General features: G+C 42.8%; 2 protein-coding genes across 8 annotated transcripts; one reads left to right on the forward strand and one right to left on the reverse strand.

The window, feature by feature from the left end:
- Nucleotides 1-404: 404 nt before the first annotated feature.
- golga2 (golgin A2) lies at nucleotides 405-21,668 on the reverse strand. Of its 7 annotated transcripts, none has more exons than XM_047329451.1 (29): nucleotides 21,347-21,668; nucleotides 18,314-18,455; nucleotides 16,765-16,941; nucleotides 15,103-15,171; nucleotides 13,976-14,128; nucleotides 13,615-13,661; nucleotides 13,375-13,438; nucleotides 12,915-12,971; nucleotides 11,794-11,874; nucleotides 11,224-11,262; nucleotides 11,026-11,088; nucleotides 10,797-10,890; nucleotides 10,442-10,548; nucleotides 10,174-10,232; nucleotides 9,864-10,005; nucleotides 9,653-9,742; nucleotides 8,927-9,034; nucleotides 8,696-8,783; nucleotides 8,109-8,251; nucleotides 7,750-7,968; nucleotides 7,397-7,510; nucleotides 7,024-7,248; nucleotides 6,634-6,730; nucleotides 5,906-5,997; nucleotides 5,316-5,628; nucleotides 5,051-5,212; nucleotides 4,845-4,951; nucleotides 4,194-4,386; nucleotides 405-3,704 (listed from the first exon to the last, which is right to left on the reverse strand). In XM_047329451.1, exons 2-29 carry the CDS (start codon nucleotides 18,359-18,361, stop codon nucleotides 3,424-3,426), a joined length of 3,432 nt encoding a protein of 1,143 aa, XP_047185407.1. In that variant the 5' UTR covers nucleotides 18,362-18,455; nucleotides 21,347-21,668; the 3' UTR covers nucleotides 405-3,423. The 7 variants fall into 7 exon arrangements, with proteins under 7 accessions (XP_047185407.1, XP_047185404.1, XP_035464192.2 ...); XM_047329448.1 differs by lacking the exon at nucleotides 21,347-21,668 and adding an exon at nucleotides 20,733-21,045 and having other exon boundaries at nucleotides 5,349-5,628; XM_035608299.2 differs by lacking the exon at nucleotides 21,347-21,668 and adding an exon at nucleotides 20,733-21,045 and having other exon boundaries at nucleotides 5,325-5,628.
- Nucleotides 21,005-24,927, forward strand: hspa5 (heat shock protein 5). The gene is made up of 9 exons (XM_035608312.2): nucleotides 21,005-21,141; nucleotides 21,710-21,860; nucleotides 22,001-22,232; nucleotides 22,353-22,490; nucleotides 22,584-22,696; nucleotides 22,811-23,201; nucleotides 23,316-23,553; nucleotides 23,646-23,813; nucleotides 23,941-24,927. The coding sequence occupies exons 2-9, from the start codon at nucleotides 21,745-21,747 to the stop codon at nucleotides 24,507-24,509; spliced, it is 1,965 nt and encodes a 654-aa protein (XP_035464205.1). The 5' UTR covers nucleotides 21,005-21,141; nucleotides 21,710-21,744; the 3' UTR covers nucleotides 24,510-24,927.
- Nucleotides 24,928-25,114: the final 187 nt, after the last annotated feature.

Consider the following 25,114-nt stretch of genomic DNA (forward strand, 5'->3'; position numbering starts at 1 on the left):
ATCGATTTTGTTTCTTTTTTAAGTTCCAGCTTCTAAAGTGCAAGTATTTGCAGCTATTTATTTATATATATTTTGAAAAACTCTTCTGTGATACTAAATTAAATATTTGGGATTTGGATTATCAGACAAAACACTTTATAGACTAAATAATCGATAAAATGATCAAACAACTCATTAATAATGATTTTTGGTTAGTTGCAGTCCTAACTGAATGTAAGCATGAAAAATAATTGAATGGAAATTCATTTGAAATCTAGATGTGCCAAACTATTTTTTTAATGTTTGCGATGGTTCAAGTTGAATGAAAAATGTCCGTTGTTGTTTCTGATTCATGTATTCATCACAGCAGATCAGTTTGGAAGAATTATAAAATGATAAAGAAATCCATACACCGCATGCCTCTCTCATGTTGCTCAATCAGTTTTATTCAGGAGAAGGTGATAAATTATTACTCAAGGAAAGAAAAAAAAAATCAGAAAGCTTCTATCTGAAGCAGCCCTCGGACAAATCAGTTCTCTGAACAACCCTTCACTTCCACCCAACAGTCACTTCCATTTTACATTAAAACTGATTAGTTGAGATTCTAACTTGCGTCAAATAAATAGATTTTTCTTTTCTAGTTGATCTTTGTATTAAATCACAGCCAGTCAGAAACCACCAACAACCCGACTCCGCTCGTACACACCGCCCCCCCTCCACACACACACCAGGCATAATGAATATACAATATGTTACACAGTTACAGTATGTACACTGCCTCCTTTACAGTAAAGACAGTAAATGCTTCCTCATTACTATTTGTTTCAATCACGCAGAACATATTTAACAGTGAATCAGAAAGCTTTAATTTTCAAGTCCCCAAACATCTCTAAAAGGTTTTTATTGTGTGTAAATACATACCTGTTGCTCTGACCACCCCCAAAAATCAAAATCTAAAATATTTGTGGCACGTTTCAAGAGAAACCAAAAAGGGGCAGAATGCTAAGAAGCGAGGGATTTTAAAACCAAGAATAATGTGATGTAAAGTACTTTTTTTTTTAGAAACCACCTTGTTACTGGCAAAGTGCTGTGGTTTAGGGTAGACAAGTACATACGGTCCGCATATACCTTAAACTTTAAATACATTTTGCTTTTTGTAATAGACTCAAAACACCAGGATATGCACTGATGCTTTTTTTTTTGTCATAACTTCACAAATATGTGGTTTCCCTCAAAATAATCTCCCAACAGGATCTCGAAATTCAAACGCATCCAAATATAAGAGGAGCCTAAAGTATTGCAATCCTGTAAAGACTCTCATAGAGCAGATGTCTTTGGAAATATTGAGCTGCGCTGGTGCAGTTCTCGATTATTACAGTGGCCGTAGAAGGGAAAGAGTCCAACACTATAGAAACCAAATCCATCCATCCACAAGCATCTTATATCTCTATCAAAGCCGAGCGCCCGTCATGTTCTCTGGAAAAAAAAAAAGAATTAGTGTGGAGTCGGTCGAAATGTTGGGATCCTCCCTAATTCCTACTTCATTTATTTAACGGCAAAAAGGGAGGTTATTTCATGTATTGATGGACAATGTGAGAATTGCGAAATATGATTTTTTAGTTCTCGACTTTGGGAAAGACAAGTTGTTCATTTTCTCATATATTCTGATTGGTCCCACACTTTTGGGAATAACATCGCGACCTCTTCCGAGAGACTGGTCTCGACAATACCATCTTCTCCTCATATTTACACACCTTGGTCTCTCTCTCTCACACACACGCACACACTCACTTTCAATGCCACGAATTTGCTTCAGCGGGAACCCTCAGCGTCAGAGTGAGGCATCATAGGATTCATCTCATTTCTCCACAGGCTCAATGGTAGAAACAGAGCTGACGGAGAAGCTTTGTACAGTTTTTAGTGCAATCGTACTTATTAATTATCTGACAACTCGACACTTAAGTACAACAGATGCTCACACACATGTACAGACACACACACACACACACACTCCAGTTGTAAAGGATGTGCATCGATTCATCACTTGATGTGTAGAAAAACGTAACAGAAAACGAACAGACTCTCGTTATTAATAATGTCAATTACTGTAAAGACCCCATGAGACAGAAGTAAGTGATGAGGAAGAGTGATAAATGAAAAAAAGTTATGTGACTAGAGTGATGGAAGTGGTTTGGATAGAGATTGTGATTACTGAGTATTTTGTAATGAATGCAAATACACAATTTTAACTCTTCTTCAACTACTGTACCTTAACATCTATCATGCTGATGGAAAAGCTGAAGTAGAAAGACTTGATGAAAGAACAGTGTGGAAAGCAACAGCAAGCGTCTGAATCACACTGAAGAAATCCTCCTTCTCCACTGTTGTTTACAGCAAGAATGGAGGAAAAAAATGCCTTCAACAACGTCTCGACTCAACTTGTTTTTTTCTTTTTTTTTTCTTCATGGGGTCTTTAAATTGCATCTATCCTCACTAAATCAGAAATAATAACATTGGTGATTTCTCTCGGTCTCACGAGATGTTTAACATCGTTACAACACGAAGGTCTCACATATATTAACACATTGCACTGTACAAACATGTGACTCGTGTTCAGTGTTCGAAAGAGCATGAAAAAAAGACAATGGAGAGAGAGAAAAAAGGGGGGAGTTTTAGGAACAGTATCAATCTGCAACACCTTCCTAAGCCTTCCTCTGCCTGATCGTGTAACTCGAGAACTCTCGACTTTGAAACTACATTTCCTTTATTGACTTCACTTACATCTCACTCCGCCGCCCGACCGGATCTCATCCCACTGCACCCTTCGCCTCCTCCTCACTTCTCTTCATGTTACACATACATACAGACATACAGGTCAATTACAGGTTTCAGGTTATTACATTCAAACATGATGCTCCTTTGTTTTGTTTTTTTGGCAAATTTGTGCAGTGAATTGTGTAAAACTGAGATTTGCTGCTAATTTCCCGACAGCTCTTTAAGTACTGTGTCGGGGGGGGGCACAGAATACATCGCCCCTTTATTGCACTTATGTGTGATATGGGAGACGAGAGAGGGGATGGGAATAAAAACAATTGCTGTGAAGAGAATAATCAGAATATGTTTCGGAATACTGGTTACCTCCTCTCTGGGAAGAGCATCATGGGGAAAAAAAGATAGATGTAAAAAGAGCAGAAAGAAAATGCTCTTTCCTTTTTTCTTTTTTTGTAACCACGCACAAAACTAAGAGGGGGCATTGTCATGTAATGGGCCGTAGACATTCTTCCATCTGTGACAGGTTTTGTAAAGTTTCCATCACAAAAGTGTTTGTGAATATGATCTATTAGCTATAAACATGGTGTTGTTTAATATTCCCCATACTTCAAGACATGTCCAATATCCCATACACACACACACACACACGCGCGCCTTTGTTAAATCCACACCTCACACCACCAGAATCTTCACTTCATCCTGCTCGTCGGGCCGGTAGAAGAAGGGGATGCATGGGTTCTCCCCGAGGAAGGGGGGCGATCTCAGCGCTCCCTGGGGGTTCTGGATCTCCTGCAGCAGCTGCATGATCTGCTGGGCGGTGCCGTCCTCTCTGGGCCCCAGGGGCCTGGAGTCCGTCTGGGATGATCCGCTCGAAAGCGCCTGGGAGGAGGAGGAGGAGGAGGAGGCTTCCGGGCCCGTGGTGGGCTCCGACAGAGGGACCACCTCCATGGCTTCTGCAGCCGAGAGAGACACAGGGCGGAATAAGTGGGTGGTCTTTATTCTTCACAGGAAGACCGACATCGACACAACATGTATATGGAGCGCAGTTCTATGCTAATGAGACACTGGGATGAAGCGTTTTTTGGGTGACATTGCATTTCTAATAATCAGTCAAATTATTCACATTTAATAAGAAGCTGAATAATTCTATCGTGGAAACCAGAACAATCAGCGAGCTCAGGTATATTTAAGTTGATTTGCTCTCAGAAGGTTCGACTCGCCTTCTCACTCAGACAAATTTCCATTAACTGAGAGGTTCCAGACCTATTCACAAATATGAATCGGTGTGACAATGCCAGGCTAGTATAATAAATAACTTCTCCCACAGTGACATACAGTCTCATTCAAACCTTTTCTGTGGCTATGACAAAACTGTTTATTTATTGATTTAGGATTCATGGAGTGCAGCGTAGTGCACCACGCGTTATCCCGGCCGTACCTACCTTCTCCACTGGCGGCAGTTAGCGCCGTGTTCGTGTGCGCTTGGTGCTCCGGATGAGCGTGAACCTCCCCGACAGGAAGCAGGTCAGGGTTGGCTGTGCTCACGCCGGCTACGGCTCCGGCATAGCGGCTGTACCACTCGTTCCTCTCTGCCACCAATCTCATCACTAGATCCTGCAGCTCCGCCAGCTTCGCCTGATGCACAGCAGAGACACGGCAGTTGGGACAAAGCAGTCAGTCGGGAGGAGAGCTAACTTCTTGTAGCGTCTGTTGAACATGATTACTGATGACAGCAGGAAATTAATTTAACACGGGAGATGGAAAAAATAATATGTGAAGTTTTGGTCATTACAAAAACAGCTTTCTAAAGACTGTAAAGGAAGGTTTTTATTGCCGGGGGGGAAAGTTTTTTCCCCACAAAACGATCAAAAAAGTATCACATTTTCCTTTGATTACTTAGTCGGTAAGGATTAGGATTAAGAATTCTTATAACAGTTTTTTTACAGAAAGAAGAAAATTCATAAACAAGGCGAAGTCCCTCAGGATCAATCTTTCCCTTCGTCTATACAGGCTCTGAATATTAGTAAGAGAGACAACAAACACTACGTGAAACCACATTGTACTGCATCGATGGTCACTTTCATAAAAGGTACCTTCATCTCCTCCTTGTCCTGGGCCAGCATGCTGATGTACTGCTCCTTCTCCTGGTGTTTCTGTTTCATGATGGCCCGCTGGTTCTGGTACAGGGCTATGTACTCCCCTGGAGAGACACGCGAGGGAACGTCATCGTACCACAAACATGTATGGTGACGAAGAGTATTAAGATATAGAACAGAGGCAAAACAAAACTCAGTCTCACCTATAGTGTCAGTCTCTCCAGACAACTGGATGCAGCGGTGCTCCAGCTCCTCCACCCGCTCCCTCAGGTCGGCTTTCTCTTGCATGAGGGAGGTGAAGCGCTGCTGAAGCTTATCCATGGCAGCTTGCAGGGCCTGGTGAACTTCCACTGGCACTCCTCCTTCTAGGCCACAGACAGCACAGACGATGTGTTTGAATCACATACTGAATCCAACATACCTTACTTACATAACCAGAAGGCATTGCAAAATATAAACATACTCAACTCTTCTCACCTGAATGCTCGTGGCGGTGTTCACCTGAATGCTCGTGGCCATGTTCACCTGAATGCCCATGGCCATGTTCATCTGAATGCTCGTGGCCGTGTTCACAGTGACTGTGTTGGCCCATGCCAGTGTGATCATGCTCATCATGGTGGTCGTGAGCAGGTTGGTGGCTGTGGTGTTGCTGTTGGAGGCTGAGTGCCAAGGTAGCCTGGTCCCGGGCAGCCACGTGGAGCCTGTGCTCCTCCTCAAGTTGCATTCTGACCTCGTCCCTCTCGTCCTCCAACTGAGCCAGAGCTCCACGGATGAACTCCTCCTGAAGCGGGACAGGAAGTGGTGACGAGGACGGTGGGAGGAAGCAAACTTTGTGTCTTGTGTAGTTGTAACCTTTTTCTCACTTCAACGTGATTTCTGCCTTTCAAATATATATAACTGATTGTCCTTTTTTTTGCATAAAAAAATAAATTCCAAAAAAGTTCATTACCACTATAATACTAGCATTGAAACATGATCTTGCCCATAGCAATTTGAAATGTGGCCTTCCATATTTGTAATAACAGTCAAAGCAAAGAAAAACAACACATTTTCCTCACCATCTCTTTCTGGCTTTCAAAGTCTTCTGGGATAACTATGGAGGAGGACATCTTTGGACTCTCTTGCAGGAAATGGCTTTCCACTCCATCTCCTACACGACATAAATGACACATTAAAGCTGTTTAGACTTTTATATAATCAAGATGGATAGACAGACATTGTTTCCAATCTCTTAAATGTGTGGTTCCAGCCTGTAACACTAATTGGTCACAGTCAAAGTGTGAGATTGCAGAAAATGATGACTCTCATTGCTTTTAATCGGCGCACAGGTTTAAACTGCTGTTATTTCTTCCCCTGCTTATGCGTGGTACATGTTAAAAGTGTGCAACCGTTCCCATTAATAACCTCGTCTAATTTGTTTCCCAATGACCCGAAAACATGTTTTACACTTCTAATAATACCATAAAAAGGTCTAGCTTGAACTGGAGGTCCTGCAGATCTACGAGGAAAAGGTGTCAGGTGCTTTCCATCAATGACATTGTGTCCTTTCCTCTTGTAAAAGACAACAGTTTATAGTTTCTAGACTTTTGTTTCTTTTCTTTCAAATTTCACAATGTGTGGCACGAAAGCTATTATGCTGTTGAAAATGTGGGTCATAACCAGATGAATCCTGTGACGGTAACATGCGAACATACAAAGGAATAGAACATAAAAAGTTTTGACAATGACAGTTAAAAAACAATATTGGGGAAAAATAACAACAGATCAGTAAAAAGATAAATGTTACCTTGGTCTCTGGATGATGTGAGAGCCGAGCCATTGAGAAGTTCCTTCACCTCAGTCTTCAGCTCCTCGTTGTCTCTGACCAACTGCTCCAAACGGTCCTGCAGGGGGAGACAGCGAGTCATTCAAAACGGTGAAGAATAAACAATTCATGAGAGAGACAAAGAGAGGACAGTGACAGAAAATCAGTTTTCACAGGACATTGAGATTAGAAGTTACTTCTGTTCTGAACTGATTATTACCGTCAGTGTGTCACGGCCTGAATCCAAACCATGTAAAGCAGTTTGTTCTATAAGGGGACGATGTCAACTACACACTCACATCAACTTTGCTGCAGTGAAACAGTCTTTGATGGAACAGTTGATGAAAATGGTCTCAATGCCGAATCACTCACCTGCGTTTGTTTGAGCTGACTGTGGCTGATCTCCAGTTGAGTGCGGCCATGGCTTTCGTCGTGCTGCAGCCGGTCCATGAGCTGGCTCTGCTGCAGATAATGATGGTGGAGCTGTTCTCTCTCCGACGCCAGGGCCTGGTAGCCAGCACAGTACTGCTGCAGGTGAGCCACGACCTGGTCCCTCTGCTCCATCAGACCCTGGGTCTCCTGATTCTTTAATTCCAGCTGGAGGCATAGGAAGGGAGATGGAAGTAACACCAAGAGGATGAAGACAAGGACGTGTAAAATCTCAGCAGAAGCCCAAAAACTGACAAATGAAAATTCCATAGCAATCTTCCACCTGTTTGAAATTTGTTTATGAGTGTGATCATACCTGCTCCTTGACATTATGCAGGTCCTCTTGAAGTTCACCCATCCTGCGAGCCAACTCCTTCTTCACGTGTTGCTCTGACTGGATGGCAGTGGTCAGCTCCATGTTCTCATTGGTCTGTACAAAAGGAAGGAGGAACATGAATTAGGGTTATCAATACTTCTCTGTAACTCTTTGTTACAGGGGCCCTGATAAAACCTTAAAACAATAACCCAAATAATAATAATAGACTAATTCAAATGCAAGAGGGCGAGCAGGATGCAGGGAAGATAAATTGAATAGGGATATAGGAAATCAAGGCAAGACAGTAAATGCGTTGTTAAATAAGGACAGATTGACAGGATTTTCATCCTCACCAGTTTGACAAAACCGTTCTGTAGCTCAGCCAGCTGGTCCTTCAGAGTGCGGTTCTGTGTGAGAGCACGGCTAATGGTGGCCTTGTCTGACTGAACATCCTCCAACATGCGACGGCGGTCCTCTGCCTCCTCGGTTCGGTTCTCCACCTGCCGCTCCAACTCGTCGAGACGCGTCTCCCGCTCTGCACACAGGCGGCTCAGCTGCTCGTTGTCCCTCAGCTGGGGGAGACATTACAGAGGCTGCGTTTCTCTAAAACTGTTAGGGCTGAAAGACCCTTGTTGTATATAGTATGTGGATCACAGGAAATTGGTTAATATATTAGGATGCTTGGGATAGGAGAAGACAATGTAATGCATACCTGTGCCTGGTACTGTGCGGTAAGGGCTTCTTTCTCTTGTTGTAGTCTGTTGATAGAATCTTGCAGAGCTACCTCACTCTCCGATGGGCCCGAGGACTGAGGTTCTGCATTGTCCAGAGGCTCTCGCTTCTGGGCCAGTAACGCTGGAGGAAAAGATGGAGGTAGATGACAGTTAAATGGATTTCTACAGTTAGTGGTGCAATTTGCATGTGCCCTGCATTTAAAATGCTAAAGCTTTCAAAATGAATGCTAAACTACGTGTTGCCATCAAAAAAACAGTTTGTGTGGATAACTGACAATAATTATAATTGTCAGCACTGGGAGGGAAAAAGACTGAAGCACACTGACTGATTGATTTACAGCATTAACAAATGTATTCACTTAAAGACTCCTAATGAATTTAAGAGTGCTCTAGGTGTTTTTGCCCCCTGGAGTTTGCTCTCCTTGATCTTACAAGCTTCTTTATTAGGTGTACATTGTGGAGAACCAATTCCATTACTCCCATCATCAGGTAACCAGTTATCTAATTTCTTTCACAGTAAGAAAAAGTAGAAGGAAACAAATGACTGGCTGTGTGCTCCTTATACCTGCAGCGTTCTTCAGTTCTGTGATGCTGGCCTCCAACTCTTGGACTCGGTTGATGTTTCTGTCCCTCTCATCGGCAACCAATGACACCTGCACAATATTTGACACACATTAATAAATCATCTGTTTGACACCAAAATGTAATTTTTTTAAAAAACAACAATAACAAAGAACATATCACTCTTATTTTTAAAGTTATAGTCAATTTATGCTGATGTTACTGGATGGTTTACCTGTGTTAACAGCTGCTCTGTTTTGTCCTTCCATAGACGGCCCTCTTCCTGGATCTGCTCTGCATAACAGTCCCTCTCTGTCTGCAGCTGACCGATCGACTCCATCAGCTACAACATTACGAACATGAAGGAGAAAACTGGGTTAACAAAACATAACGTGAGAGTTCAGACACACATTTCATGGTCGCCTCGGCTGGTTCATTGTTAAATGATTCAAAAAGAAATGTCAGTTTGCAACCTTAATGTATCAAATAATCAAACATGTGCAACAACTCAAAACATTTTAACTGGTATCATTTGTGCTGATTTTTGTTCTGTACTCCTGAGAAGCTCTTCAGATGAGCTTTCTCAGGCACCAAGCAAAGTCATCTTATCTATGGCAAGTCGAAACAGTGGGTGGGCTGTCTCGGGAGGTGTCATGGTCGCGGTGAGAGGACAAAATTACTCTGACTAAGCTAAATACACTACAGAGACAGGAGATAGGCAGACAATGTTGGGACGCCACACACTGTGAACCTGCTGATCTGTGAACCTGCTGATCTGTGTAGCGAACCGGATGTCTCTTCAATATTGAGCTCTGATAATAAATACTTCTGCTTAAGTCTTCCATGGTTTCCGTCTTCCTGAATCAGAATCAACTCCATCAATTATTCCATTTCAGTATCCACACTGACAGGCAGATAGGATGTGTAGTCACATGTCAGAGAAAGGTGTTTGTACACAGACCTGCTGGTTGTGCGTCTCCAGCTGTTGCTTCTCTTCCAGTAGTAACTGCGCCTGCTGGTTGGCACTGCTGGGATCCGACTGGCTGGAGCACTGGAAAAAACATATGACAATTGGAACTATTTCCAAACACTTTTGGACACAGATTGGCCATAGAGGTGATGTGTTTTAACGTGCGTCTGGCGGCAAATGTTGAGCTTATGCTTTAACACACCTGTTGCAACATGAGGTCGGTGATCTCAAGCCTCTTGCGAAGATCTTCCACCTCCAGCCTCATCGCTCCGTTCTCTTGTGTTGTCAGCTTCAACTGCTCAGACAACTCTGAGCTCTGCTGCTTCGACTCCTCGCTAACATTGCTGCAAACACAAAATATGTGTGCAGAGATTGTTTAACATTTCTAACGTAACAAATTTGAATAGAAACTTGCTTAATGTGCAATTTGATGGATTTGAATTCTTAGAAAATCTCCTGGTACGGAAAATGTATACACATCTCTTTGAGTATGTTAGGACTAATAGACTTACTTCACTCTAAACACCTCGAGCCTCAGGCCGTCCCTCTCCTTTTCAAGCTCTTTATTATGCTGGAGGCAAAAAAAACAAGAACACATTTATTAAATATAACAGACACTTGGACAGCAGAAAATCTGAGAAAATGATTTCAACCTAAAACAAAGGATATAGGTAACACTTTTATATTCATGCACCTTATTGTGAGTTAAGTAAGTTGGTTTTATATCTTGTTTCTGCATTTCACAGTGAACTCAGAACAGGGAGCTTAACGACCGCAAACCTTTTCAAACTGCTTCTGCTGTGCTGAGACAGAAGAGAGAGTTCGCTCCAGCTCCGACACCCTCTGCTTTGTTCCCTGCAGACGGCTGTTCAACTCCTCTGCCTCAGCTATGCACACACAGACACACACACACACACACACACACACACACACACACACACACACACACACACACACACACACACACACACACACACACACACACACACACACACACACACACACACACACACACACACACACACACACACACACACACACACACACACACACACACACACACAGAGTTAATTTCCTGCTGCAGGTTAGGTTTTCTCATTTAAGTTAATGCACCGCTCAATCGATAAACACAGACCTGCTTTCTGCCGTGCAGCCTGTTGTGTGTATTGTAGTGCAGTTTGTAGCTCTGATTTCTCTGATACCAGTATACCAATGGTCTGAATGTGAACCTGAGACAAAGAAAAGGCAAACAGAGCACAGTTCTGTGAGTCGAGCTGTGTCCTTAAAATCACAACACAAACCAAATTGTCTCAACACAAAGGAAGGACAGTTAGAGCGGGCAGGTTCTGTTCTCCATCTGTTACCTGTAATTGCTCCCGCATGGCTCCCTGCTCTTTTGAAAATCTCTGCTCAAATTCCTTTCGCTCCTGAAAGTATAACAAAAAAAGTTTGGGTATGACCAGGAAGGAAATGAAAAGTCAGCAGACCGGAAAAAATGAAGACAGGAATGAAAAGACAGTCGAGCAGACAGAAAGAGGGAAATAAAATAACTACTTGTGTACCTTTTGTAGCTGATCGGTCAGCCCCTGAGATTGATGAGCCTGTCAGGACATAAATTTAAGTTTAGGAATGATCCACTTGTCTTTCATCACCACAGCAGTTGAACACACTTCAATAAAACATAACCACAATTCTGGGACTAAAGACCTCATCTGAATGACAGACAGGCCAGGGAGGAGGGATTGAAATAATGAGCCTGGTTTGCTGGTTATTTATGTTCATACTTACATGTATATTAGCTTATTGTTGTTAGTGAGTTAAATTGGCAAACGTCTTAATATAATGCATCTATGATCAGGTTATTACAGATCTGCACCTAAACTTCTCTTTGTGCTTTGGTTATGAATTAATTGAAGTCAATCTAAGTTAAAGATAAATAAACAACATGAAAACCATGCATGACTTCAGTGTGTGGTCACTCAAGGTGATACAGCACTTGCACTGATGTGGTGATAAATAGTGAAAGGATTAGTTCTGGTTTACTCCGGTCACACAGAGGTGTGCACAAAAATTTACACACAAACAAACACACACGCATGCACGCGCACGCACACATTCACGCGCACGCTTACCAGCTGGTCTAGCTGGGTATTGAGCTCAGAGTTTGTTAGGTTGCTGGACTCCAGGGCGGCTGCCAGCTCCTGGTTCCGACTCTATCACGTGCACACATGCATCAGGGAAAGAAAAATAAATTAATAAATAAGAGAGAGGGATAAAGTGCAGTGGCAAAAGTCAAATAAAGTAGACTTTTTTTATGTGAATCGTTAACATGAGGGTAAACAATACTAGCTTTAGAAGTGTTTTTTTTTTTAAAAATCAAATGTGATAAAAATAATCAAAATACATGATGTTGAAAAACAGTGAGGTCTTAATAAACTTCCATTCAGGTGTCATTGGCAAAATGTAGATAGGATCCACAGGACCTCAGTTTGTCAGATGAAGTCTCTGCCCAGTTCACAAGGTGCAAAAGGGCAAAACAGAGATTTCTGGGTAACATTAAATTTCTGTATCTCTTCTATAGCCCTCTCGAGAAAGACCACTTAACCAGTTACTGTGTATAAAGGACAAAAACTATTTTGTCTAAATTTTTCATGGAAATTCCAATTCATTTGTTGAGTTGAGTGGTATTCATGTCTTTAAATATCAATCATCCAGCAAGCAGTCTTTTTACAAATGTTAACAATAACTGAGACTTAACCACCAGTGCAGCACTTGTTGAAGGAGGCAACTACAGTATCATACATATTTTTCACCACCATTGTTGGCTTGCACAGTTATATAAAGTTATAATAAATTGAAGCCCTGAGCTCACTGAGGGAAGTAACTGTGATGTACTGTGTGTGGTTCATTAAATTACTAAAAGCCAGGAAGGTCCCACTCCCAAAAAGACTCACGAGGCTAAAACATGAGGCTTCCCATTTGAGATAGCTCGCTGGTGCAAAATCCCATAACTAACAATAAACAGATGCCATAGAGAATCTATTTTGGGCACATTGTGTTGATAATTTATTGAGTTTTAGTTAATATTAACCCATGCTTAAGAGAAGCTATAAAAATGTATCTGCGTCAGACAGCAGAGAATTATGCTTCATATGACGCGGCTGCTGTTGTAACTGCCATGGCTCCCGTAATTTTGGTTTAAAATGTCAAAACAAATCTTTAGTTCACAGAAAATGTTAGATTTCCTGCTTACCTCCAGTTCTCGCTCACTGACAGGTGGACTATCTCCATTCACATACGCAGAAGAGGACTGAAATGACACAGACCCTCACATTAATGCAATTACAGAGAAAACATCATATGTTTTTTTTAAATAAACGAGTGAAATTAACACTTCTATAGTTTTTTCATTTATAACTCTGTAAACATTCATATGAAATATTGTGCATGTGTCTAATGATCTTCACATGGTGTTTTGCTGCTGACTTTGCATAACAGAAGTTCAGAGGCTTGGTGCACCGGTTGATGCCACCAGTGTGCTTAAGGCCATTTGGAGCAACTGGCGAATTTGAAAAGGCTTCCTGTGCATTCCTGCCAGGAATGGATGGAAAACTCCCTCGTTAAAATTGCACAACAGTGGTGGTGTATTATTATTAAAAGCCCACCACTTTATGACAAAGACGTGTGAGCGAGTGAGTGAGTGAGAGACATACCCCAGAAACCAGGCCGTTCAGTTGCTGTGAGAGTTGCCGCAGGCTTTCTGTGGACGACAGTGGTCTGCAGAATAACATCACATTGAACACACATTATTACAATTGCATACAATGTGCAATAAATCTTCAAATCTAAATTCTAAACATTTTGTGCTTATTTATGTCTCTGTATTGTGAGGTGAGTTTCTCCATAACAAGATGCCATGGGTGTGCGTGGCAGTGAGGAGTCAGGTACCCCACCTATTTTCCTCGGTTAAACTGTCATTGCCATTTGTATCAGGGTAGTCCTGCAGAGAGAGACAGATTGAGAGAGGGAGCAGTGTGATGGGAAAGATAATACATTGACAACATTTAAGCGAAAATATTTTTTGCGATAAAAGAGCAAATAAAGCACAAAAAAACACCACAAAAAACAAAAGCAGGAATGTGGTGAATTGGTTGTTTTCAAAAAACACACGTTAGCAACAATTCAGCAATTGGCAACATACTGATGTGAGTCATTATGCTGAGGCTTAAGCTAAAAGTAGTTGTGATGTTCAGACAGGAGTAAGAATAACAGAAGGAGAGAAAGATAGAAAATTACTGAAAGTGAGACACACACCTGCAGGTCAGTGTTGTGACCGACAGACTCAGGGTTATTAGTAGCGTTAGGCACAGCGGGATTAGACACAGGCGAGACTTGGCCAGGCTCGCCCCCTGGGTCCTCCAGCAGCTGAGGAACTGAAGACCCCCTTGGCTCCACGTCAGCAAAACTCTGAGGTGCCAAATACACACAAAAAAAACACACACTGGTTTCATGCCCAAAAAAAGAGTAGTCATGATTAAAAAGCAACAGCAAGACAATAAAGATGTCGCAAACTTAGGTGTAAACATGCAGGAAAAATAATTTAGGCAACATCCACACTGCTACGTTTTTTTTACCAGTAAATAGTAGCAAATTTTTGGTATTTATTTTTGAGTTAGCTAACAGACCACTTTAATGTAAACTCTGTTACTGGAAGTGGTTGCTGCTTCGCTGATACTGCCTGTTTTACTGACCCGAAAGCACTGAAAGAAATGAGACAAGCAAGTAGAGCCCGACCGATACTGTATGACGGTTGGCCGATAAAGTATAAATTAGAACAAAGGTATACTTTAAAGTATAAAGTTTATGCCTACTCTGACTTGATGCAACCAACAGATTTGCAATAAAAGTAAGACCTTTATGGGTGCATGTAAATAAGGCAAAGAAAAAACAGCATCAAGCACAAAAGCAGCAGTGAAATCATGGTATAAAATTTAAAACTGACACATATTTCTTGTTCTCCCGGATGCATGCCTGCATGATGCAAGCAGGTGCAGAGAACACAGCCATGCTGGGACTCATGTCGCCCTCTGTTCATATTCTGCCCATCCTCAAGGTACTTCTACTTTGAATTGTGAACTCACCAACAGCACGTCAAAAACACACCCTCCACGTTTCTTAACCATTAATGCAGCACTCTTGACATGGACCCAAAAGGACAGCACAAATGCAAGAATGAACTCAAATTTGGTCTCATGCTTTCTGGTTCATGTGACATAATGAATACGTGTACATGAGACAAGAGGGAAGAAAGAATGAGGAAGCGAGGTACAATATTAAATGCCACATGAAGAGGGCCTATTTACAGCAGAGGGATGCAGAGACAGAAAAAAAACAGGCAGGGAGGTAACGAAGAAAGAAAAGCGAGATAGACAGAGGCTCACCTGACTGATGCCATAAGGAGGAAGGGCTACTCCATTGCTTTGACTAATTGCTTTCAGAATACTGTCAAACTACAGGAAAGAAGAAACAAAGGTGGAGGGTGAAAAATTTGCGAAAGAGGAGAGAAAGTGACCGTGATACAGACAAACAGGCGCAGAAAGCCAGCTGCTACGAGAAATCTAAGGAGGAGGAGGAGGAAGAGAGGAGGGTGTGTGATGAGGAGAAACTGGGGCTTGTACGGCTCGTCCAAGAGGTCAGTCAATCTGATCAGCTGTATTCTATGGAATCCTATCCAAAGAAAAAGAGCCCTGGGACAGTGCATCATTTTTTCCTAAATATTGCCTTTATGGAGAGGCATTATCCCTGAACACAAATATTTTGCTTCTCTAAAATCAGCTGTAAAAACTAACAGACTAAACCTTCTTTGTTTTCATAACCTACAAAAATGAATTGCCTACTCTCTCAATTTGAAAGTATACCGTCTCAAAGGCAAAAAAAATAAGATTTAAACACAGCGCAGTGAAAGTTTACTAGGTAAATATAAGAATCCCTTCACCAGTAGACCAAATGTCTCCTCTGTTCAGACTCACTGCACCGATAATTGCCAACTCTGTCTCAATTTTGTGTGTCCCGTGTCAGAATGTAAGACTGCTGTCAAAATACATTTAGAAAAAAAAATTGCATCAGGATAAACAAAGACACTAAGCAGCGAGCTCTCGAGCTTTGACGGGCCCAGATTCCAAATAGGATTGGAAAACTATTGACTGACAGGGTCTGTGGAAAACTGACCTGCATGCCGTCTCCCTGGGTGAGCAAGCTATGTGATGGAGTCACATGCCGAACTGTGTCCTCTCTTAGCCAACTCACCCAGCACACAAACTCGCAAGCTAATTTTGACATATTAAAAACAACTTCTTCCACCATTATAATGATTTAATTATTACAAATCAGATATAGACATTTTGATAAGGATAACCTGTCCAAATTCAGTCACTTAAATTCGAGCAGAATTCAAAGCCAAAAACTATCAATAGCGAGAGAACAAACAGTTTCTTTCCTGCGCAAGACTGGACAGATTTGATAGATACACAATATCTATGTGTGAAGGAAAATGATTAGACTATTTAAGAAAACATCTCACCCATTTAATTTGTACTACAACCCAACAACTGTTATGGTTGGGGGTTAACTATCTGTCTCTTGTGTCCTTTTGGAATAAACAACATATTCACTGATAACCTGGCCAGCAAATACTATGGATGTTGACGCTGCTACTGTGTTGTTGGCATTGTGTTTGTTCAATAGCCTGGAAGAAAGCATTTGCCAACTTGACAGTAATTGAGCCATATCAGTTCACAACCAGCTACTTTTTTGTAATCAATTGCCGAGCAGGCCGTAACAAGTCATTTGAGTTAAAGAAAACAAACAATAAAGCACATCAAGTATTCTGCATTTGATTATCGACACGATGCAGGTTGTGTGATTCACACAAAACAACTACTAATCTTTCCTTTAGACTGAGGGTAAATGTTTTCTAACTTTGTGTCCAGACACACCGAGGACACAGAGAGACTGTCAAGCACAAAGGAAGAGAATTGTTTGACCAAGGAGGTCAGGATGACGAGCGGATGATAACAAGTAAAGGAAACACTGAACTGACTTACGTTGATTGGAGAGTTTCTATCTGTTGAAGGTGCATCGAATTGGCCCATTCCCTTCACCTTCCTCTTCTTCTTGGCCCCTGCTCCTCCGCCGCCTCCTCCTCCTCCTCCACCTCCTCCTCCTCCACCCTTTTCCCCTCCTCCACCAGCAGGGGAGCTCTTCTGCTGAAACTCCTTCAGCTGAGCAGCACATGAGAGAAGGAAACAACAGATGTGTGAACAGGAATACATCAAGTATTTATTTACCGAGAAAGAAAGAAAAAAAAATCCTCTGCTACCATTTCTTTATTTCATCTACTCAGATGCAGCAGTGCGCCTCTGTAAATTGCTCCCTGGTGACATCCTCGCAGACTCCGTTTAGAGCAAGTCCTCCCTAATCACTGGTGGCTCTTGTCAAGCTCAATGAATCAGGAGATGTGAACGGGGTCTGAGATGAAGCCGGGGATGCTTTGCTCCCAATCTGTGACGATGCACCAGCTACACAAAAGATGAGGTTTTAAATAGTAGACTGGAATGCATAACCTCGCCCAGCGACTCACTGACTGTCACTCTGACTTGATTCTTATCGTTCCAAACCAAACAAGTCGGTAACTTGTGGCAAAGCAACATCGTCTATTTGCAGTTTACCCACGTGACATTTAAAACATACTTTCCCGTGCCGGAGTGGGTTTGGCCAAGAGGCCTGTGACAGCTGTCGTAGGGGACCAGAGGAGAGCCAAGGGGGGGGGGGGGGGGGGGGGGGGGGGGCGCTACAGTTAATCAACTAACAAGTATCAAGTATTCTCCCCACGACCACTCACCCAGGGCGATTGCAGGGCAGCAAAGAGAAGCCTGCTGACGAGTCGCTTCCCGAAGCTAACAGTTAACAGCTGATCAGGCCATCTCTCTCTGGCTAAGCTCACGGCCGGACGGGGATGAGGGGTGTCAGCTGTCAAAACAGTCCGCGTCATTCTGTCCAGCTAACTTCGCCACGATGCTGAGCGTTGTGTTTACTTTCTTCCCGTTGGGAGACTATTTTGTCAGACAGCCGAGCCGTCCCTGTGAAGCGAGACAGAACGCTGCCCGCCTGCTGTCTTTGCACTCACAGCACCACCGACTGTTGGTGTTAGCCCAGCGGCTAACGCCAACCAGCCGTAGTTAGCATGTTGGGGTTAGCTAATAACTACATTTTACGTTAGTTACAAAAGACACGTGAAACGAACAGACAAGGAGGCTGCGGCCAATTAATCGCTGACTAACTACGCGGCGTGGGGTGATATGGACGCCTCAACGAAACTGAAACACAGTCAACACAATCTGGGAAAGTTCATGCTAACAGCGGAGGCCCAGCAGAAGCACCGGTCTCCCCTGCGCACAGGTGCCGGGGGAGGAGTGAGTTAGGAGGGACGGGCGACGGCGCAGAGGTCGGGCGACGTGTAATGACAACACCCCTGCTCCGTGAATTCATTTCTAACAAAAGCGGAATAGGAACACCAGCAGCACAAAGCCGCAAGGCAGCGAGGGGCCGGCGGCTCCCATCGCACCGAGCCGGACCTGCTGTGGAATACTTTACCTTTTTCTTGGCTGCAGCGAGTTTTGTCTGCCTGCTCTGGTCGGCCATCCTGCTGCTGCTCAGCTCTACGGACCGAACCACGTCACCAGTGTGGTGCCTGGCGGGGTGTGTGCCGCTGGGGGGCGCAGGGTGGGACGTGCTCCTCAAATAAATAAATAAATAAAAGTCGTCTGTTCAGTTAAGTCAAATCATTTGCTCAGCCAATATACACATGCGAGTAACTGTCAACTTGAAAAAGTGTATTTTTACTAAAAAATTGTCTCTATTTTTGATCATACATTTTTGTGCAGTGCTTATAATAATAATAATAATACAATTCATTTATAGTGCACGTTTCATTGCTAATAGCAATCTCAAAGTGCTACAGAGTAAAAACAAGATAAAAATAAATAAGAAAATAAAAAAATAGGTTAGCGCCATACATATCCATGCATATCTTGGCAATCCATCTATGTGTTGATGCAGAAGACCAGAGAAGACGCTTTAGTATTCATACCTCATACCATTCATACTAAATAAAAAATATTTTTATGTCATCCATCAACATGTTCTTAGCTGCATTCTACCAGAGAACCACATCATATCATTTTCTGGGAAAGTATATACACACACATATGTGTCAAATATAAGAGAGGAATCGTCAGGACATATTTATCTCTGCACATGAACACATGTCAGAGAAGTTACTCTAATTACAAAAGGAAAGGAAAGGCATTCAGAGGTCTAATGGGACTTGTGTTGTCAGTGTCATGCTGGGAATCAACCATGTCTGCATTCTTTTGATCCGTCTCACTTCCTCCTACTTTCATCAAGCAGTGTCATAGCTCCTCCTACACTGGATGACGTAAAACTGAGAGAGAAATTTAAACAGCTTCATAAAGCCAGCCAATCCAACTCCTCCACTGCCAACACACAGGGGCCTGTGTAAAATGTTCAAATGTGGGGCTACAAGAAACATATTTGAGCAAGAAAACTGAATTTGTAGATCTCCTTTGATCCAATGCTCTATATCTAGACTGGTGTATGAGAATGAGGCTCCTGAAAAGAGTAAAATGAAACAATAATAAAGAAGTTCGCAAGTACAATGTTATTCAATACAATACATGTCAACTTTTTAGCAGAATATCAATATAACAAAAAACAAAACACTTTTACTGTTATGTCTCATGACCTATCATGTCCCTCTTGAAATGTAAAAAAGAACAAAAGAGGGTGTCACTGAAATGATAAAAAATTTACTCTCAGCGATTAAGAATTATCAGCCATAAAATGTAAAAACCACTTCAACTATGTCCCTTAGGTTTAACAACTATGAAAAGTAAAATATTTCAAATATCTTTATACATCAAACCTGTGACTATTTCCCCCTCCGAGGCCAGCACACAAGCAGCAGAGGAGTGGAACACTTTGGTCCTTGACCATAGAACCAGCTGTTCTGCTGGACATACCCTCTTTCTCATTTGTAACTTAGCAAGAACAATTTCTTTTCCACACATTAGTCTAATCAATTGCTCAACATGGAAAAAACAAATAAAGAATAAATGTAGCCATTTTCTGGCAAAACAAACAAACAAAAAAATCTCTTAACAAAAAACCGACTTATTCTAGACAGAATAAATATTGCCAGTGATTATTGATATCATTGATTATTGATTACAGAAAATTCTTGAAAGAAAGCGGAATTGTGTTGGAAATGAATTAGTCTTACTCCATGACCTCAGATTTTCTTGCTATAAAAGAATGATTATATTTAGGATACAATATACAAGTAATAATGATGAATAGGCCTGTAAGTACAAAAACAGAGGACTGTGTTAGTTGAATATACACACGATAGGTTCACATTATCATCGTTATATTTAAAGTCATACATTGGCTGATGTAAGTCCACACATTAGAAGGGGATCATACAGACTGAAGTGTGGTGTTGCCAACCAGTTAACTAACCTTGACCTATTTAGACTTTTTTGAGATAGGAGACTGTAGATCAGAATGCAGTGCAGTATGTACAATGAATATGTACAGTCAACAATTTGCAAATTTTTGTATCGTTAACAGTTTATCTGTAATCTATGTGATCATTGCAATAATAGGCTGGAGATTGCTCATGTCAAAATGCAATAGTAAAATCACATGTTTCTTCCATTTCAGGAAGGGTGCATTGTGTACATTTGGCTGATAAAAAGTCAAGTCAATCCAGTTCATCTGATGTAACAGCGTCTGCTTTTAGGCTATTTAGTCACATGCATATAACACAGGGTTTATACATTCCTTACTCACTGTAGTGAGTCATCATTATTATTCATGTTCCTAACACAGTGTCCACAATGGCAACACACCTTGACACAGCAGCAACCTTAGAATGGATGTCAGTCCATTGCATACGGGGGTCGTTATAAATAAAAACCACAGCACTAACTTTGGATGTATGAAATGTGAAAATTCCACCCTTCCTAGGTCAGTGGAGTGGCGTGTCGCTGCACCAACTGAGAGCATGAAGCCATTTGACAGACAACCAATCGGCGTCGGCGCAGTGGGCATGAGCCGTGACGTCGCTCCCGAACCGAAATGTGCAAATCACCGGCGGCCAGCGTGCCGGTGTTAACCTATCGGCGCCTTCCAACGAGCAGCCGCTCGGCCAATCGCGGGCCTCCACGACGGGGAAGCGGTGACGGCTTATATATGGAGAGAGCGCCGTTCATTCAACATCATTTCACGAAGCGCAGAGTTTAGAATACGTAATAAAGAAGAGATACACGTTGCAACGAGAGCGCACCCGTGTGAGGCAACGTCAAGGCCGATAATTGACCGATAATACTGCGACTGAGGTACGTACGAAATTGCTGTGAATATATTAATGCGGCGACGTAATATTTCATAATTTCTACAACGCAGGGCGTCATTTTAAAGACATTTTTACAACGACGAAGGCAGCTAAGCTAACATTTGACGACAGTCGTGTATTTACCCCAAGTTCACCGTGGCTTTTAAATCAGATGGACAAGTGACTATGACTGTATAAAAATAACAAACCTGGAACTATCCTTTACTGTATTTCCCCTCGCATGTCTACTAGACTCATGTAACGTGGTCGGCTAGCTACCGGCGGATGGAGAGAAAAAAAAAAACTAGTCAGTGGTATTAACAATGGACAGAGGCGGTGGTGCTCCACCCAGATTACCTGTGGTCCTTCAAGAATTATATACATTTGACATTTTATCGGGAGTTCCGCTCTTACCCGGCAATCAAAGGTCTGGAGCCTTGTGAATGACATCAAAGCATTAGCATAAGCTAGTGCGGGCGTGAACCTATGAGGCACACGGGCAAGCACACGTCATGGAAGCACGGCCACGTTTTTTTCTCCCCTTCTTCTGACGCTGTACTGCTTCTCCACAGATTTCTTCTGTAGATCCGAGCAGAGAGAAGCAAAGATGAAGCTGTTGTGGGCTGTAATGCTGCTCGCCGGCACCGTGATCGCCGATGACGACGACAAGAAGGACAGTGTGGGAACGGTGATCGGTATCGACCTGGGGACCACCTACTCATGGTAAGGAAAAGAGTGATCTTGCCTTGATATGTTCTACAATTCCATGTAATTAATGCTTGTTTGAAATTGAATGTAGCTCAATAAAATATATATATATATATATAAAAATAAATAAATCTTTCTACAATGTTTACCTGTAGTGTTGGAGTGTTCAAGAATGGTCGCGTGGAGATCATTGCCAACGACCAGGGTAACCGCATCACCCCATCATACGTGGCCTTCACCAGCGAGGGCGAGCGTCTGATTGGTGATGCTGCTAAGAACCAGCTGACCTCTAACCCCGAGAACACAGTTTTTGACGCCAAGCGATTGATTGGCCGCACTTGGGGCGACTCCACTGTGCAGCAGGACATCAAATACCTGCCCTTCAAGGTAAGCTTTGGTGATAATGGTTTGAAGAGTGAAAGTTGTGGCTGTAGGGTCAAAAGGTTATCAGGTAATGTTGAAGTGATGTACTTGGGGATATTAATGTTGATGGATGTTCCTCTTTAGGTCACTGAGAAGAAAGGCAAGCCCCATATCCAGGTTGACATTGGTGGTGGCACGATGAAGACATTTGCTCCTGAGGAAATATCTGCCATGGTGCTAACTAAGATGAAGGAGACTGCTGAGGCTTATCTGGGCAAGAAGGTACAAAAAAACCACATAAAAAACATCAAATAATATCCCAGCCCGAAATTAATGGTGTATATTTGAGGCTAATATTATCCCTTTTTTCCTCAGGTCTCACATGCTGTGGTTACTGTCCCTGCCTACTTCAATGATGCTCAACGTCAGGCCACCAAGGACGCTGGAACCATCGCTGGTCTGATCGTCATGAGAATCATCAATGAGCCGTAAGTGTCCAGTGAAAATAATGAAATCATCTGTTGTTATCATTACTGAAATTTTGTGAAAATATTTCCCTCCCTTACCCTATAGTAAAAGACGACCCTTACTGTGTCTTTCAGAACTGCTGCTGCCATTGCTTATGGTCTGGACAAGAGGGACGGCGAGAAGAACATTCTTGTGTTTGATCTGGGTGGTGGCACCTTCGATGTCTCCCTCCTGACCATCGACAACGGCGTGTTTGAAGTGGTGGCCACCAACGGTGACACTCACCTGGGAGGTGAAGACTTTGACCAGCGCGTCATGGAGCACTTCATCAAACTGTACAAGAAGAAGACCGGCAAAGATGTGCGCAAAGACAACCGTGCTGTGCAGAAGCTGCGTCGTGAGGTTGAGAAGGCGAAGAGGGCACTTTCCGCCCAGCACCAGGCCCGCATTGAGATCGAGTCCTTCTTTGAGGGAGAAGACTTCTCTGAGACCCTGACCCGTGCCAAGTTTGAGGAGCTGAACATGGTAAATTTCTTCAGTGCATCAGTTTCATTATATAAACCACGCAACTGGAATCTTAACTGTTTTATAGACTATTATTTTTGACAAGCTTATTAAACATGTCTTCTACTCTTTCAGGACCTTTTCCGTTCCACCATGAAGCCTGTACAGAAGGTGCTGGAAGACTCTGACCTGAAGAAGCCCGACATCGATGAGATTGTCTTGGTTGGAGGCTCCACCCGTATCCCGAAAATTCAGCAGCTGGTGAAGGAGTTCTTTAATGGCAAAGAGCCCTCTAGGGGCATCAACCCTGATGAGGCTGTGGCGTATGGAGCTGCTGTGCAGGCCGGAGTGCTCTCTGGAGAGGAGGACACTGGTACGTCCCCCCCCTAAATATAGTGGTATCTGTTCCACTGAACAAAGCTTTCAGTTTTTATCCTGTTTACTAAATGTTTTCCTCTCTTGCAGGTGATGTTGTTCTTTTGGACGTGTGCCCCCTGACTCTTGGCATTGAGACTGTTGGAGGAGTAATGACTAAGCTGATCCCCAGGAACACTGTGGTGCCCACCAAGAAATCCCAGATCTTTTCTACAGCCTCCGACAACCAGCCTACTGTCACCATTAAGGTCTATGAAGGTAAGAATTGGACATTGAATTGTATAACTTGCAAACGGGTTAAATAAATGTGATGGCAAACATCATTTGCAATTTCCTTGTATGCATACAAAAATGTAACCCAAGCTTAATGATTGACTCTCTTCAGGTGAGCGTCCTCTGACAAAAGACAACCATCTGCTGGGAACCTTCGACCTGACTGGCATCCCTCCTGCCCCTCGTGGTGTACCACAGATTGAAGTCACCTTTGAGATTGATGTCAACGGTATTCTGCGTGTCACCGCTGAAGACAAGGGCACAGGCAACAAGAACAAGATCACGATCACAAACGACCAGAACCGTCTGACGCCTGAGGACATTGAGCGCATGGTGAATGACGCCGAGCGCTTTGCTGATGAGGACAAGAAGCTGAAGGAGAGGATCGACGCCCGCAACGAGTTGGAGAGCTATGCCTACTCCCTGAAGAACCAGATCGGCGACAAGGAGAAGCTTGGCGGCAAGCTGTCGGATGAGGACAAGGAAACCATAGAGAAGGCAGTTGAGGAGAAGATTGAGTGGATGGAGTCGCACCAAGAAGCTGAGCTGGAAGACTTTCAGGCCAAGAAGAAGGAGCTGGAAGAGGTGGTTCAACCCATCATCAGCAAGCTTTACGGCAGTGCGGGTGGACCCCCACCTGAGGGCGCTGAGAGTGAGCATGAAGAGAGGGATGAGTTGTAGGCAGGTTTGAAGTCATCTCCTCTGTCACCCCTTGCCATCTAGTGGCATCAAGATGTACATATTGGACTGATGGGACTCAAATAGTGAGTGGAGTGGTTGGGAAGGGGTGGCCATAACAAGCAACCATACTGAATCTTCAGAAAGACTTTAAAATAAGTTTCAGTGTGTGAGAGGTGTTCTCTTCGCTGGAAGGCGGAGATATTCATCAGCCCAGTATGAGGCTTGCTGCTGCTGTTCTCAGGCAGTCCTAATGGGGTTCTGTATTTGGGGAGGGGCTTAGTGGGGCGGGTGGGCAGGTGTTTTCTGGGTCCATTGAGTAGAGCGTCTGTGGGATCAAGGGCTCATTATGTTCACAGGCAATGTTAAAAGTTATTTATTGAATCTGGTCATTGAAATAAATGTTTGATATAAAAAAGCACTTCTGTTGATTTCATGAATGATTTTGGGGTACAACATTTAGCACAGGCCATCAAATGTTTTAATCACTGAATACTATGTTTAACACAACATAACATATCAATCATTGGCTCAAAGATTAAATCTTTAGCCTTTTCTTTCCAGTGTTATGCTTCAGAACTGTCTAATTTCAGTATCTACAAGCCTTA

Source organism: Scophthalmus maximus, chromosome 20 (assembly GCF_022379125.1).
Source record: "Scophthalmus maximus strain ysfricsl-2021 chromosome 20, ASM2237912v1, whole genome shotgun sequence".
Classification (NCBI taxonomy): domain Eukaryota; kingdom Metazoa; phylum Chordata; class Actinopteri; order Pleuronectiformes; family Scophthalmidae; genus Scophthalmus; species Scophthalmus maximus.

What these genes read in the sequence shown, in the direction of transcription:
- golga2 (XM_047329446.1), bottom strand. Translation starts at nt 20,854, where the DNA reads ATGCCCACTGCGCCGACGCCGATTGGTTGTCTGTCAAATGGCTTCATG. An exon ending in AGCAGAAGCAGTTTGAAAAG is followed by an intron (nt 10,233 to 10,441) that starts GTTTGCGGTCGT and finishes TTTTGCCTCCAG; the next exon opens with CATAATAAAGAGCTTGAAAA. An exon ending in CCGACCTCATGTTGCAACAG is followed by an intron (nt 9,743 to 9,863) that starts GTGTGTTAAAGC and finishes TGTTTTTTCCAG; the next exon opens with TGCTCCAGCCAGTCGGATCC.
- hspa5 (XM_035608312.2), top strand. Translation starts at nt 21,745, where the DNA reads ATGAAGCTGTTGTGGGCTGTAATGCTGCTCGCCGGCACCGTGATCGCC. An exon ending in ATGAGAATCATCAATGAGCC is followed by an intron (nt 22,697 to 22,810) that starts GTAAGTGTCCAG and finishes TGTGTCTTTCAG; the next exon opens with AACTGCTGCTGCCATTGCTT. An exon ending in CACCATTAAGGTCTATGAAG is followed by an intron (nt 23,814 to 23,940) that starts GTAAGAATTGGA and finishes GACTCTCTTCAG; the next exon opens with GTGAGCGTCCTCTGACAAAA.